This window comes from Phascolarctos cinereus, unplaced genomic scaffold, assembly GCF_003287225.1.
Source record: "Phascolarctos cinereus isolate Bilbo 61053 unplaced genomic scaffold, phaCin_HiC Scaffold_5;HRSCAF=322, whole genome shotgun sequence".
In the NCBI taxonomy this organism is placed as follows: Eukaryota; Metazoa; Chordata; class Mammalia; order Diprotodontia; family Phascolarctidae; genus Phascolarctos; species Phascolarctos cinereus.
In genome coordinates, this window is record NW_027555958.1 from 332,021,997 (window position 1) to 332,037,018 (window position 15,022).

Here is a 15,022-nt window from a genome sequence, read left to right on the forward strand (position 1 = left end):
AAAATTGAAGGGGAAAAAAAGAAAAATTAATCTTGACAGCTGAGTGGAGGATGAATTGAAGGGGAGACATAAATTGGGGAGACTAGTTAGAAGGCTATAGCAGTAGTCCAGGTGAAAAGTGATAAGGGCCTGAACTAGGGTGGTGGCTATGTAAGTGGAGAGAAAAGACATATATGGGAGATTTTGTGAAGGTAGAAGTGACAGAATTTGACATGGAGAGTGAGAATGCCACCGAAGTTGCAGGCCTCTGACTGAGAAAAGATGTTGGTGCCCTTGACTATAAAGAAGTTGGGAAGAAGAGAGGATTGGGAGGTGGGGACTGGGGGTGAAAAGGATTTCTATTTTGGACATGCTGAGTTTGAGATGTTCATGGAATATCAAGTTTGAGAAGAGTCTAAAAGGCAGTTGATGATGCATGATTAGCTCTAGAGGGAGATTAGGTTTGGATAAATAGTTCTGGGAATCACGTCCATAGAGATGTTAATTGAACCCTTGGGGACTGAAATTACTGACATAATATAGAGGGAAATATATTGAGATAATATAGAGGGAAAAGTGAAGAGGGCCCAGGCCCAGAGTCTTGAGGGAAATGTGAGGTTAGTTTGTATGACATAGATGAAGAACCAGTGAATAAGACCAAGAAAACAGATAGAAGATTATCAAAGGAGAGCAGGGTGTCATGAAACCCAGAGAAGAAAGGATATACAGGAGATTGACAATGTCAGAGGCTCCAGAAGGGTTGAGAAGAATGGGGACTGAGAAGAGGGCAGTGGATTTGGCATTTAAAAGATCTTTGTTAACTTTGGAGAATGGACAGAGATAACTGGGCCTGGAGTCAGGAAGACTCATCTTGCAGAGTTCAAATCTGGCCTCAGACACTAACTATGTGACCTTGGGCAAGTCATTTAACCTGTTGGCTTCAGTTTCCTCATCTGTAAAATGAGTTGGAGAAGGAAAGGGCAAACCACTCCCATATCTTTGCCAGGAAAACCCCAAATGGGGTCACAAAGAATTGGATACCACTGAATAATGACTGAACAAAAATGTTTGGAGATGATGGTTTCAATTGAATGATGAATTTGTTGTTGTTGGTTTTGTTTTGTTTTTTCTTTTTTTTAGGCAATTGGGGTTAAGTGACTTGTCCAGAGTCACACAGCTAGTAAGTGTCAAGTGTTTGGTCTGAGGCTGCATTTGAACTCCGGCCCTCCTGACTTCAGGGCTGTTGCTGTATCCACAGCACCATCTAGCTGCCCTGAATGATGAATTTGGAAGCCAGTTTACAGAAGATTTAGAATCCAGTAAAAAGAGGGGAAGTGCAGGCACCAAAATGGAGATATTTTTCTCAAGAAGTATGTCCTCAGAAGGGGAGAGATGTAGAGGACAATTTTTAGTGGGGATGGTAGGGTCAAGTGAAGGTGTGGTTTTTTGTTTGTTTGTTTTGTTTTTTAACAAACATAGAAGAGACATAGATATATTTGTAGACTGCAAGGAAGGGGCAGAAAGCACATTTAATCATATACTATTGCTCCTGAAACTGCTTGCTGGCCTGAATTTGCACCTTTATGGGCATTCTTATGAGCTAAAATGCTAGAGTGAGTTGGGGAGAAGAGGGTTAGTTGTTTTCACATTCCTGTAGTGCTTTACAGTTTATAAGAACTTTATGTCATGCAAGTATCAAAATCACTATTTTACGCATGATGAAAATTGGGGTTGAGATGTTAAGTGACTTGCTCTGAGAAACATGATAATAAATGTCCAGTTCCCCCCTCCCAGTCTCTTCCCATTAGATTTAGGGGAGGTTACTAACATGATCAGATCTATGTTTTAAGAATATCAATTTGTCATCTAAGTGGTGGGGAATGGATAGTATTCTTCATTCCACAACTTGACTTATTTGTTTAATTGCTACTGACCAAGTAGCATATAGTAATCTCCTTTCTGCCTCACATTCAAGGTAGCACTTTGTTTTGCAACTTTCTGATGCACATATAGTATATTGTGTTGCAATTCGTTGTGTTTCTGTATTAGCCCTCTAGAAAGGCAGCCCTGACAGGGGCTTAGGTTAGATTGGGTTCACATCTAGGCTCTGCCACTTGGCTCTTTGCGTGTCTTTGGCCATGTTCCTTCCTCTCTAAGCCTGAGTTTTCTCATCTATCAAAGGAGGAGCATGACCTGTTAGATACCTTCCAGCTCTGAATTTATGATATTATGACACTAGTAGATTCTAAATTCCATTATGAATGGGACTTTGTCCTACTTATCTAAGCTTTATCTTTTTCCGTAGTGACTATTACAATGCTCTGTATATGTTAGGTGATTAAGAAATTTTTTTTTTACATATGTGAAGTAAAGGATGCAGATCAAAGATATTTTTCTTTATTTTTGTTATTTTTTTGGTGTGTTTTCTTTCATAGCATGACTGACTTGGAACTGTGTTTTGCATTACTACTTGTGTATAACCTGTGTCAAATTGCTTGCCTTCTCAATGGGGGAGAGAATTTGGAATTCAGAATATGAAAGAAAAAAATGTTAAAATTGTTTTTACATGTAATTGGGAAAAAATAAATATCAAATAAGATTTAAAAACAAAAATATTTTTAAAAACAAAAGTAAAGGAGTGGTTAGAGTTAGATATTTGAGGGAGCTGGCTTCTCCCTATTTATGTATTTTTCATAACCAAAGCTTGGGGGGGAGGCTGCAGAATCTTTATCTTTATCTTAGAAATTTTCTTTGAGCAGAATTTGCTATAGTGATTTTCCTTGTTCTAGAAGTAGAAAGGTTGCAGATTAGTACTTTTATAGTTAATATGGGAGAAATTACTTTTATAATTTCTATGGAAAAGAAACAAGCATTTTGAACAAGTGATTTCATCTCTAATACGTCCAGTTTGGGCAGAATGCTCTACAAAATGTTTTTATGTGTTACTTGTTGCTTTAATGAAAATTTGTAGTGAACAAGAACCATGTCTTTAAGTTCATTTTATTTGTTCCTCAGCTGCCCATGTTGAAGTAACAACCCTTCAGATAATATAAAGCCCCATAATAACAACCTGCAATTTATACTGCACAAAGAGCTTTACTTATCTCGTTTGATCCTTACTACCACCCTGAGAGGTGGAGGGTGCTATTGTTATCCTCATTTTACAGATAAGGAAACTGAAGGTTAAGAGGTTGAAGGATTTGCTCCCGGTCACACAGCTAGTAAGTATCTGAGGCAAGATTGAATTGATGTTTTCATAAGTCCGAGTTCAGCACTTTATCCAGCAGTGTCCCACCTAGCTACTTAAAATACCACATTATAGACCTTTCATTGTTTCAAGTGAGAGAGCACTGTGTATGTACATGGGAAAGATACTTGAATTTCATTGCAAGATCCATGTAATAATAAGGTAATAATAAGGTACTATTTACTATAAAATGTAAGGTTCCTAAGAACGATGATTTTGTTTTTTAAATCCTTTTATCTCTTTGCTTGTAGAGTGCTGTATATGAAATAAGTGCTTTGTAAATGTTGAAATGGGAATTTTACTGCATTTTGAATAATTTAAAAAATGAGAATGAAGTATTTCCATTTTACCTTATTTGTTGTAAAGAGTAGTATGGCAACAAAAATCTCTATATTAGATGCTAATTGATTCATTAGTTTTCTTATATAGTACCATAAATGAGCACATATCTCATATAAACTCATAATTTTAGAACTAGAAGGGATCGTTTAGTCCAGTCATATTTTACGGAGACCCTGAGAAGTAAATTACTTGCCCAAGCCCAGTTAACCAGTTATTAGCAGAGTTGAAACTAGAACCTAGGCTTCTTAACTACCAGTAAGGTCCTTTTTCCACAATACCTCATTTTTCTTTTTCCTGTCCCCTGTTTTTAGATTTTCTTTAAAATTATGTGAAAGTTAAGTTAGTGGAGGAAATTAAATTACGAAACAAATGACAAACTGTTTTATTTCATTTAGTGGAACACCCACGAGAATGGTACAGCACCAGTCTGTCAGTGAGACTGTCAACTATGATGTGAAAACTTTTGGATCTTCTCTTCCTGTTAAAGTTATGGAAGCTCTAGCACTGGCTGAAGGTAGGTGATGTTGGTCATGTTTCTATTTTAGAAACTTTAAGTGAAAGCCTAGGCTAAGAATAAAGGATCAGAATTTATGATTTGCATCTATATATGCTTGACTCTGCTTTTCACAGTGTATTCAAGACCATGAGGGATGTAACTAGTAACTTCAATAACAAAATGACTACTGTGGTTGATTCCAGAGTAACCAAATTAAACCTTAACAGCATTAACCTTTATTTAGCCAAAATCTAAACTAATATCAAAAGTCGAATAATAGGTATCATGAGGGTTTCGAATCCTGCAAAATAGGCCAATAGGATTTTGAAATGAAGGATGTTGACTAACTATTACAGTAGAAACCAAGGAGAGCATAGATATTAACAAAGTCTTTCCTAAAGTCTTATTACTGTAATCTTTGGATCACACATGGTGAAGGGAGGATCTGTTTCTGTGATCTTTGACATGTTTATACAGAGGATTCTGCCTTCAGAATGAGAAACCTGTAACAAATTCTATAGAAGAAATTCCAAAAGAAACAGGAAAACATTCTGCCTCTCTTCCCTGTCCTTTAGTCAGTCATGATTATAGAGAGAAGGTGGAGAAAGACAAGGTTCGGGGTTAGCCATGTTGTCCATTTAAGGATTCAGCTCCAAATTATGACCTTTCTGGTTTTCTTAACATCTCACCTTCCCACATACTGTGACACTGGCCTCCTTGCTGTTGCTTGCACATAGCACTCTATCTGTTAACTCTGAGCACTTTCACTGGCTGTCCTTATGCTTGCAACTTTCTAATTCCTCCACCTCCAAGCTTCCTCGTTTTCTATCAAGTCTCAGCTCAAGTCCTGCCTTCCAGAAAAAGTGTTTCCCAGCACTCCTTAATCGTAGTGCCTTTCCTCTGAGACTGTCTCCTACTTACCTTGTTTGTACATAGTTGTTCGCATATTACTTATACATGAGGTTGTGAATTCCTTGAGGGAAAGGGTTGTTTTTCTGCCTTTCTTTGAATCCCCAGCATTTAGCATAGTGCCTGGCATATAGTAGATACTTAATAAATGCTTGCTGACTTTACTTGATTAGCTGGTTTTTCCCTAAATAATGGGATATTTATACTTTAATTCACATATGCTATCACAATGCCCCTGGAGTTTCCTAGAATTTTTATAAAGGATTTCAGCAGTAATTTTTAGACGTCAAAATTTCTACCATCATTCTACATGAATTAAATATTTAATTCTGTGCTAAGTACTGTGCTAAGTACTGGAGATAAACATTTTAAAAAGGAGTTAAAAAAATAGTCCTTGCCCTCAAGGACCTCACAGTCTAATGGTAGAGATAATATGTAAATACCTATGTGTAAATAAGATATGTACAGCATAAATTGGAGATAATCTCAGGGAAGTCACTAAGTTTAAGAGGGTAAGGGAAAGGTATTTTGAAGAAGGTACAATTTGAGGTGGGGCTTGAAGGAAGTTAGGGAAGCCAGGAGACAAATGAGAAAGGAGGGAATTCCAGGAGGGGTTACCTGCCGGTGAAAATGATGGAGTTAGGAGATAGGGTATCATGTGCAAGGAACAGTTAGTCAGTCAATAAGTGTTTATTAAGTGCCAGATAGCATGTTTAAATACTGAGTATACAATGAGGCAAACGTTACTGCATCGCAGGGTAGAGAGAGGAGTATGAGGTATAAGAGGACTGGAAAGGGTGGAGAAGGGCTTTAAAACACAAACAGGATTTCCTGTTTGAAGATCAATTTGATTGCTGAGTGGAGCATGGACTGGAGTGGGGAGAGACTTGGGGCAGGGAGACCAACCAGAAAGCAATGCTAAGTTTAGGCATGAAGTGATGAAAACCTGCATCAGGGTGATGACAGTGTGAGAAGGGAGCATATGTAATAGTTGTTATGATGGCAGAATCTACGGGATTTGGAAACAAATTGGTTATGGGGGAGAAGAGAGAGAGTGAGGAGACAAGGATGACCTCTAGATTGTGAGCCTGGGTGACTGGGAGGTTGGTGGTGTTCTTGAAATAAGAAGGAGGGGAGGAGGATTTTTTTTGTCGTTGTTGCTTTTTGGCCAGGCAATGGGGTTAAGTGACTCGCCCAGGGTCACACAGCTAAGTAAGTGTCAAGTGTGTGAGACCAGATTTGAACTCAGGTCCTCCTGACTCCAAGGCTGGAGTTCTATCCACTGTACCACCTAGCTGCTCCGAGAGGAAGATTTTTGCAGAAAGAATATGAGTTCTCTTCATACAAGTTTAAGATGGCTATGGAATATCCCATTCAAAATGTTCAGTAGGGAATTGGAGATGTGAGACTGAAGGTCAGGAGAGAAGTAATGGCTGGATAAATAGATTTGAAAATCATCTGCATAGGAATGATGATTGAATTCATGGGAGCTAATGAGATCAACAAGTGAAATAGTATAGAGGAAGAAGTGAAGAGGGCCCAGGAAGAACCTTAGGGGATACTGATCCAGCCAGGGAGACTGAAAACTAGCAAATCAACGACTGGGAAGACAATTAGGAGAGAGCAGTGTCATGAAAACCTAGAGAGGAGAGTGTCAGAGGCTGCAGAGAACTCAAGAAGGATGAGAGGTGAGAATAGGCCATTAGATTTGGCAATTATATATGACATTATACATATACATATATGGGGAAGTATACATATATATCATATAATTATTATGGCAATATATAGAGTATACAGTATACATATATTCCACCTGAAATCTAATTCTAACCCTGATCCCCTGAACCTTCAGAAATGCCAAGGAAAGACTGTTTTGAAGCTTGCAGGTTAGAATGATTTTTCTTAATGAACTGTTGAGTCAGTTCCTGATATTTGGCTCCTTGTTCACTTATCCCAAATATCACAGTTCACTCCAGATGACCTCCTTCAGTGGAGGTTTAGGTTGACTCCTCAGGGGTACATATCTCCCTTTATAAACTAGTCACCTCCAATATGACAGAGGGAAAGCCCAGTGCATTCCATCAGTTTAAAAACACATCACTTCGGCAGTCCCATCATCAAAAGAGTGCATTGTCATCTGCAGTCACTAGTGATTCCCACATTTCTAGGCATCTGTGACCTCACCAAGTGAGGACAGTACTTCCTTGGTACAGATTCCAGCCTCTCCACCTCTTTTCAATATTAATGAATGCAACAGTGATGAGATTAGACTTGTTGACCTTCAAGTATGAAGACCCGGGGAAGATGGTGCTGGAACATTGGGCTGTGTAGGTTTGCATAGCACACATTTTGCTCCTCACAGAGTCCTACTAAGATGGCATTGATATTTCAGGACTTTTAAGGAATGTAGTCCCTGTGGAGTAGAGGATTTTGATCTATTGTACTTCTTTTATTTAAAATAAATGAAAATTGGGAGCCGTTTAAAGTATGAAAAAGTTCCAGGGCAAAAATAGTTCTAGTAAAGATAGCATTTGATCATCATATTTGTGGATTTATCCTTGCCATTTGTTTTTCCTTTTCCTTCGTCCTTTTCCTTCATCTGATTCATGTGTCCTCAGATATCATTAACCTTTATCACATATAAAGGGAGAGAGATAAACTCAAATAAGTAAAATTTCCATAAATATTAACAGGTAGCTATTTTTTTCCAGTGGGAAAGAGCTTGTGAATGAATGAAAACAGTTTTTAGATGATCAAAGATTTTATTTGCCCATGTTATCACTATTCTCTATTACCGCAATAATAGAGTGACATCAGTATGCTAGTTAAGTTTTGCCAAAAGCATGTTTAACATTCTGTTTAATGAAATCATTTTGGAGGTTCTGTTTTATATATGATACTAGAATGTAAGGGTTTCAAGTCAGCTTATTGAATATCTTGGCCTTACCACCCCATCCCCCCCCTTTTAAAAAACAGATAAGGAAATAGAGGCCCTTTTTTATTTTATTTTTTTATTTTTTGGTGAGGCAGTTGGGGTTAAGTGACTTGCCCAGAGTCACACAGCTAGTGAGTATTTTGTGTCTGAGGCCACATTTGAACTCAGGTCCTCCTGACTCCAGGGCAGGTGCTGTATGCACTGAGCCACCTAGCTGCCCCTAGAGCCCTTACTGAACGGTCTTCTTTCAGAGTAATTCTCTCTGGGATTTTACATGGCTGCTTAGATGTATTTTTTAAAAGTGATTGTATTAAAAAAAATATGATCTTGGAATCATCGGAGGATTTTTTTATTTTTAATTAGTTTCACATTAGATTAAGTTACCTTTAGGTTAAAGGTCTACAGTCTAGTATGGTTTTGCCGTAATGTTATAAATTTTTCAGTTTTGCTAGCTTCTCTTGTATTTGAAGTCCTATTTTGAGGCTTGTCTTATAATTTCCCTTTTCTTTCTCAGCTGATGATCAGTTGACTGTCCATATAGATGAAAGTGGATGGGCATGGCTGGTCTTCAAAGAAAGACTCATTATTTGGAGGATTGGTCAGTCACCAGTTGCTAAGGTAATAACTTTGTAAAGAAGAGACGAGTAATTAAATAATTGAAAAAAATTTTGCATGAATGTTGGCTAGAAATAAGCAAAACAATTCTTTATGAATGCTTTTATTATTGCTTTTTATGAATGTATGTATTCATTACTTTTATAAAGTAATTGTATGATACTGTGTATGTATACAGATATGTTGGGAAATAACATGATGAGTCATTTCTCCCTTTTCCCCTTTTTAGAATTTCTAAACATATTCTTGAGATTCATGTTTAGTTAATTGACTATTAATTTAATTGAACAAAGAAACATAAATTTTTAATGAATGTATTCCAGATTGAGGAAAATCTGGCCAAAAGCACAGAAAATGGTCACATCTAGAACATTGAAGTGGAAATCATTCCTATGTACTGGTCAGGAATGCTGACATCAAGTCAGAATCAGTAGGCAGTTAGGGAGGAATTGAAAGCCAGTGCTGGGGGCAGAGTGTCAGTGACCAAGGCCAAAGTCTGGGGTACCAGTGTTATCAAAATTAGTTTGTAGGAAATGGAGCAGAATAGACTGATGATAGCAGATTGGTTTAAGAGGGCTGGACCGATTCCACTGTCTTTCAGCCAGGATTTTAGAGTCTACTCATGTAAGAACTAGAAAGAACCTGCCATAGCATTGGTGCTATTAAAGATATTGTACAATGTTTAATAAAATTTTTAAGGTAATTTAAAGCCATTCTAATAGCAAAGGGAGAATAGATTTGTCTAAGTGCAAAGGTAATCCATAGCTTCCTGACTTTCTGACTATTGTAGTTCCTCTCATACATTGCTCATGAGGCTTCACTTCTTTCTGCTCACTGCTTTCAAAGTTGGATGACTTCTTTGCTATTATGGAAGTAATATCATTGGGCAAAGGATCCCACTAAACCAGTTAGGAAGAATTCTTGGTGCCTAGCCGAGAGAGACAGGAAAGAGGCAACCAAAAGCATGAAATTAAATAATAATTAAGAATTAACTTTACATGCAAACAAACCAACTAAGAAAACACTACTTAATTTTTAAAGGAAAAGGAAATAATTACAGTAGCCAAGCAATTGTTCTAGTAGCTAACATACTTCTTTAGTCATTTCTTTGAGCTACTTTGTTTTAAAATAATAATAGGAAGATGAAAGTTTGATTTAAAAAATATTTTGTAATTTAAACTGCAAAGAATGAATGAAAAAGCATTTTTTAAACACTATATGCAAAGCACTGTTAGGTGCTGGGGATACAAAGAGAAAAGTAAAACAGCCTTGCTCTCAAGGAGTTCACGGTCTGCTGGGGCCAATTGCAGCTGCAAGTCTGATGGCAGAGCTCAGTGGTCCTTAGAAAGATGCAGTGACAAAGCAGATGATGATGATGCCTTTTCCTTAGTGTCATTTTCATGAATAAAACTCTAGAGTTTCTGATATGGGGTCATATGACAGAGCCAAGGACTGTGGGGAAAACTTTCTTTTCTGGATCCTCAAGGAGCTATGACTGCTAAGGAGGTGAGGGCTGAAGTTGAGGTTGCCAGACCCCATCTCCCCAGGAGTTACCTCTGTGGATGATGGCTGAGATGGCACTCCTGGCCTTGAAGTGAAGGGCCTATTTTCCTTAAGGGGTAAGGGGAAGTGGTAACAAAGTTTGACTCACTTGGCACATGTGTAATGTAGCAATTTTGAGCAGTGGGTCAGAGTTCAGAACAGAAGGGAAAGGAGAGAAATCTCGTGTACATTTCTGTTTGATCAGAGGAGGCATATATTTTGGTACTATCTTACAGCTGTCGGTTTGCAAAGAACTTCAGCTACCACCCAGTGATTTCCCGTGGAGTGCTGATTTGGTAGCCCTCTCCCACCCTGCAACGTATAAAGTCCATTCTATTCAGGTAAATAACATAAACATTTATTAAACAAATCAAACTTAAAGTGTTCCTCTAATGCATTGTTGATAGAGTTGTGAACTGATCCAACCATTCTGGAGAGCAATTTGGAACTATGCCCAAAGGGCAAATCAAGCTGTGCATACCCTTTGATCCAGCAATACCACTGCTAGGTCTGTATCCCAAGAGAAAAGGACCTATTTGTGCAAAAATAGTTATAGCAGCTGTTTTGTGGTGGCAAAGAACTGGAACTTGAAGGGATGCTTATCAGTTGGGGAATAACTAAAGAGGTTGTGGTATATGGTAGTGATGGCATACTATTGTGCTGTAAGAAATGAAGAGCAGGCAGACTTCAGAAAAACCTGGGAAGACTTGTATGGTCTGACGCTGAGTGAAGGGGGCAGAACCAGGAGAACATTATACACAGTAACAGCCAGATTGTATGATAATCATCTGTGAAAGACTTAGTGCTTCTCAGCAATACAGTGATCCAAGACAGTCCCAAAGGACTCATTATGAAAAATGCTATCCACCTCCAGAAAAAGAACTTATGGAGTCTGAATACAGATTGAAGCATACTGTTTTTCACTTTATTTTTTCATGGGTTTTTTCTTTTTGTTTGTCTGTTTCTTCTTTTACAACATGACTACTAATATGGAAATATGTTTTATGTGATTATACATATATGACCTGCTTCAAATTGCTTACCATCTTAGAGATGAGGGAGGGGAGGGAGAAAATTTCTAACTCAAAATTTAAAAAAAATTGGATGCTAAAAATTGTGTTTACATGTAATTAGGAAAAAATGAAATGTTATTTAAAAAAAATAATAAAGTGTTCCTGACAACCCTCTAAGACTTAAGTTAGAATCGATGGAATGAGTTTCCACTTGGGGTTCTCTGCAAAGTCATAAGTCTGAATCAAAAGCAAAAATATGTACAGCTTTTATTTAACCTTTTCTCATATTCAGATTATAAACTACCATCTTTATTGGCATTTTGAAATCATTACATCAGAAGTTTTCCTATATATTATAATTGCTAAGTGTGTTTTAATATAATTTAATTTCAAGTCTGTGGCTATAATGGTTGCCACCAGAGAAGGATCTGTTCGATACTGGCCCAGCCTTGTGCATGAAGACAGCTATGTAGAGACTTCTGTCGACTTTGGAAGTACAGACAAGGTGTGGAGTTTTCTAACATCTGTACAGGTATGGTGCATGTTTTCCTTTGTGTCAGAAATGTATGTGGGGCATCTGGGAGGCAGAAGTTGGATGGTTGAAAAATGGGACCAGTGATCAGACCAGGTGGTATTGCAGGAAAGCAGAAGAAAGAAAAGCAGTGAGTTAGTCTGGGGAAAGTCTTCAATTCAAGCCTACATCTTGATGTGTTAGTATGGGGAGTGAATGCTGTAATAGAATTCTAACACATGATAGGCTGGAATTGTTTTAAACAGTATTTTAGAGAAACAGGTTATTTTTATCAGGTCACTAGAAGTCACAGTATAAATTGTGAAGAATAGCTTTTCCTTAATGATTAATGGACTTATCAATATTATCATTAAATTTAATCATTGATGTATTAAATTTATAATTGAACAGTCTTTACAAAAATGGAGATCATGACTCAGAAATTGGGGGGTTTATGCAGAAAATCTTTTTTTTCTGCAAAATTTGGGTGGGCTGCTATGTATTTTAACAGAAGCAACAGGACTTTTCATTTTAATACTTTAAAATTAGTTTTAAGATGTATATGATTTTGCTTGTAGAGAGTATTCTTTTTGTTATTATTGTTCATTTCCTTCAAAAGTTTCCATGTTAGAAGTTATTTTGATTGCAATGTTATTTTTTCCTAGGGTGGAAGCTTTATTTTGGCCTCTTCAAGGACGCAGCTAATTCGATTGATACCTGATAACTTGAGCAAGATTCATCAACATGTCCTTCCACAGGGTCAAGGCATGCTTTCAGGAATTGGTCGAAGAGTTTCTTCTCTTTTAGGAATTTTGTCTCCCAGCAGTGACCACACAGTAAGTTTGAAAAATGAAGGTAAAAGGACTTTAGAAAGGACTAATGTGAACCTAATCAGTTTTCTACTTAAATCTAAAGTTCTGATGACTTAGTATATTATTCTCTTTAATAGTAGTACAGTCTTAGAGAATCACTCAAGAAGTGCAACTCTGAATCCTCATCAAATAATATTTATTAAGGACTTATCTGCATAGGCCATCAAAGTGACCAAATGGTGTATCTATCAATATTTTGTATAACTTTAAAACCATATTCTTACTTTATAATATTCTTAAAAATAAAGTTATTTTAATAAAAATATATTTAAAGTTGACTACAGAATCTCTTTCCTCTAACAGATCCTAATACTTATTATACAGATAAATATTCATTTATTGTTCTCCGTACATAATAACCATAATCCCTAAGTTAAAAGTTAATACCTAAGTTAAAATACTGGTTAAAAGCCAAATTTCAGATTACCAACATAAATCTATACAGTTCTGAATGCTATAGTTTTATAAGATCTTTTTGTTTGTTTGTTTGTTTTGTTTTTTGGTGAGGCAGTTGGGGTTAAGTGACTTACCCAGAGTCATACAGCTAGTGAGTGCTATGTGTCTGAGGCTGGATTTGAACTTAGGTCCTCCTGACTCCAGGGCTGGTGCTCTATCCACTGCGCCACCTAGCTGCCCCCTTTCTATAAGGTCTTATCTCAGAAATGATTGTGCTAGAATTATATAAATAGCCAAAAACCATAATATATTTGGAGTTTGTGATAAAAATTGTATTTCTTATAGCTGACTTAAGAATAACTTTTCTCTACCATGCAGCTTTCCAGTGTCCTCTGGGACAAAGAGAAGGCGAGTTATTATACCCTTACAAGTTCAGCCCTAAGCAAATGGGAAATAGATAATACTTCAGAAAGACAAGGCCAAAGTTGGGACATAAATAAAGCCCTTAAGGAGAACATCACAGATGCAATTTGGGTAAGGGAGAAATTGTTCTCCAGTGGATTTTTTCAGCTTTGTTTTTGTGACTGACACCTTGTATAACATTTTATTGTTCCCTTTTGTTTTTATATAATTCACTTCTGTTTATCCCCAACACCTGTTACCCACCAGGCATTGAACCTTCTTGTAATAAAGAGAAAGAGTCAAAAATAAGCAATATAGTGACTCTATTTGGTAATGTGTGCACCATTCTCTATTGAGAGTCCCTCTCCTAAGAGGAGATTGCCTCCAGTTATTTTAAAGAGTAGCTGAAAATTCTCAAAACAAAATTAATTTTGATTCTCTTTATCTTTAAAGAGAACGTAGTACTTCTGTAGAGCACCTTGCCACATAGCATTTCTGTACAAGAGAACATACAGGTCACTTTCGCAAAATTGAAGAATTATGTTCAGTTAAAAATCTGGGAATTCTGTGATCATTGAGTAACTTGTCTGTTTTTTTTTAAATTTAATTATGTTTATTATTGTAATCCATGTCTTGCTCTAGGGGTCAGAAAGTAATTATGAAGAAATCAAAGGGGGTGTCAACATTGAATACTTGGATTTGCAGCAGAATTGGTAAGCAGTTAATTTTTTTTTTTAAGCAGTTAATTTTTTACAAGGAAGAAAGGATAGTAGTAGTTTGTAAAAATCATTGATGCTGTTGTAAAATGATGAGCATTCTTTCCCTTTCCCTTTCTCTCTTCCTTTCCACATGTTCCATATTTTATCTATCTGAATGGTCTTTTTGATTCCACATTTTGTGCATTGTTAGTCTCTGACATATGAATATCCAACTTTGTAAAAACATCCTGGTCATATCAAACAGCAGAGACTCTTCTGACAGTAACACTGTCACTGGAGGTATTTGGATCCTTTCTTATTCACCTTTCCCAGTGTTTTAGGCAGCCTCAGCAGTGCTGTGCCTGCTCCCTTTCTCTTAGTGTGGAAGAGGAGAGGGGTAAATATAATTGTATTCCAAGGTGACGCTCAAAGTGACATTTCATATAGAAGTACTGTTCAAGTACTGAAGTTCAGCCGAACTGTCTTCTGTAGAAAGATCTGAGCTAGCTTTTTGGTAGTGGTGTATTATAGGAAACATAGATCAGATTTTAGAATCAGAGAGCCTGGGTTCAAATTCTGACTCTTCTGTTTCATGGAGAAACTTCAAATTCTTTACCCTCTCAAGGCTTTGTCTGTAAACAAAGGGGCTAGGCTACATGATCTCTAACATCTTTTCCAACTCTCGATCTGTGATTTTATGTGGTAACCACCATTTATAATATTGTTTTTATGGGAAATGTTTCATGAGTTCCAAATAGCTGACTTATAAATCTGTTTTTTAGAATGTAAAATTTTCATAAGGAAAATGCCTGTATTTTGTATAGCTTAGAAAAATTTAGATTATTTGAGGTATGATTTATAATTAAGATATGTACTAGGATTTCTTATTCTCAATGTGTGGTTTTAAAAAAACCTCACAGAACTTGTTTACTAGTGCAGTCAGATACTTTTGTCAGGCATTTCACTCATTTCAGATTCAATGCTGTTTTATAAAGGATAGTAATTCTTTTCTTTCTTTCATTTTTATATTTTATTTTATTTTTGGTGTTGGTGAGAAGTTGT

At 36.8% G+C, this 15,022-nt stretch overlaps 1 protein-coding gene across 1 annotated transcript in view; it reads left to right on the forward strand.

The window, feature by feature from the left end:
* NUP133 (nucleoporin 133) overlaps positions 1 to 15,022 on the forward strand; it is a 67,585-nt gene that overhangs the window by 3,478 nt on the left and 49,085 nt on the right. Inside the window, exons 2-8 of the mRNA XM_021000463.2 lie at positions 3,964 to 4,082; positions 8,426 to 8,529; positions 10,305 to 10,409; positions 11,476 to 11,613; positions 12,258 to 12,428; positions 13,239 to 13,394; positions 13,905 to 13,975. Of these exons, the coding sequence (XP_020856122.1) occupies positions 3,964 to 4,082; positions 8,426 to 8,529; positions 10,305 to 10,409; positions 11,476 to 11,613; positions 12,258 to 12,428; positions 13,239 to 13,394; positions 13,905 to 13,975 (864 nt within the window). The remainder of the gene's footprint in view (positions 1 to 3,963; positions 4,083 to 8,425; positions 8,530 to 10,304; positions 10,410 to 11,475; positions 11,614 to 12,257; positions 12,429 to 13,238; positions 13,395 to 13,904; positions 13,976 to 15,022) is intronic.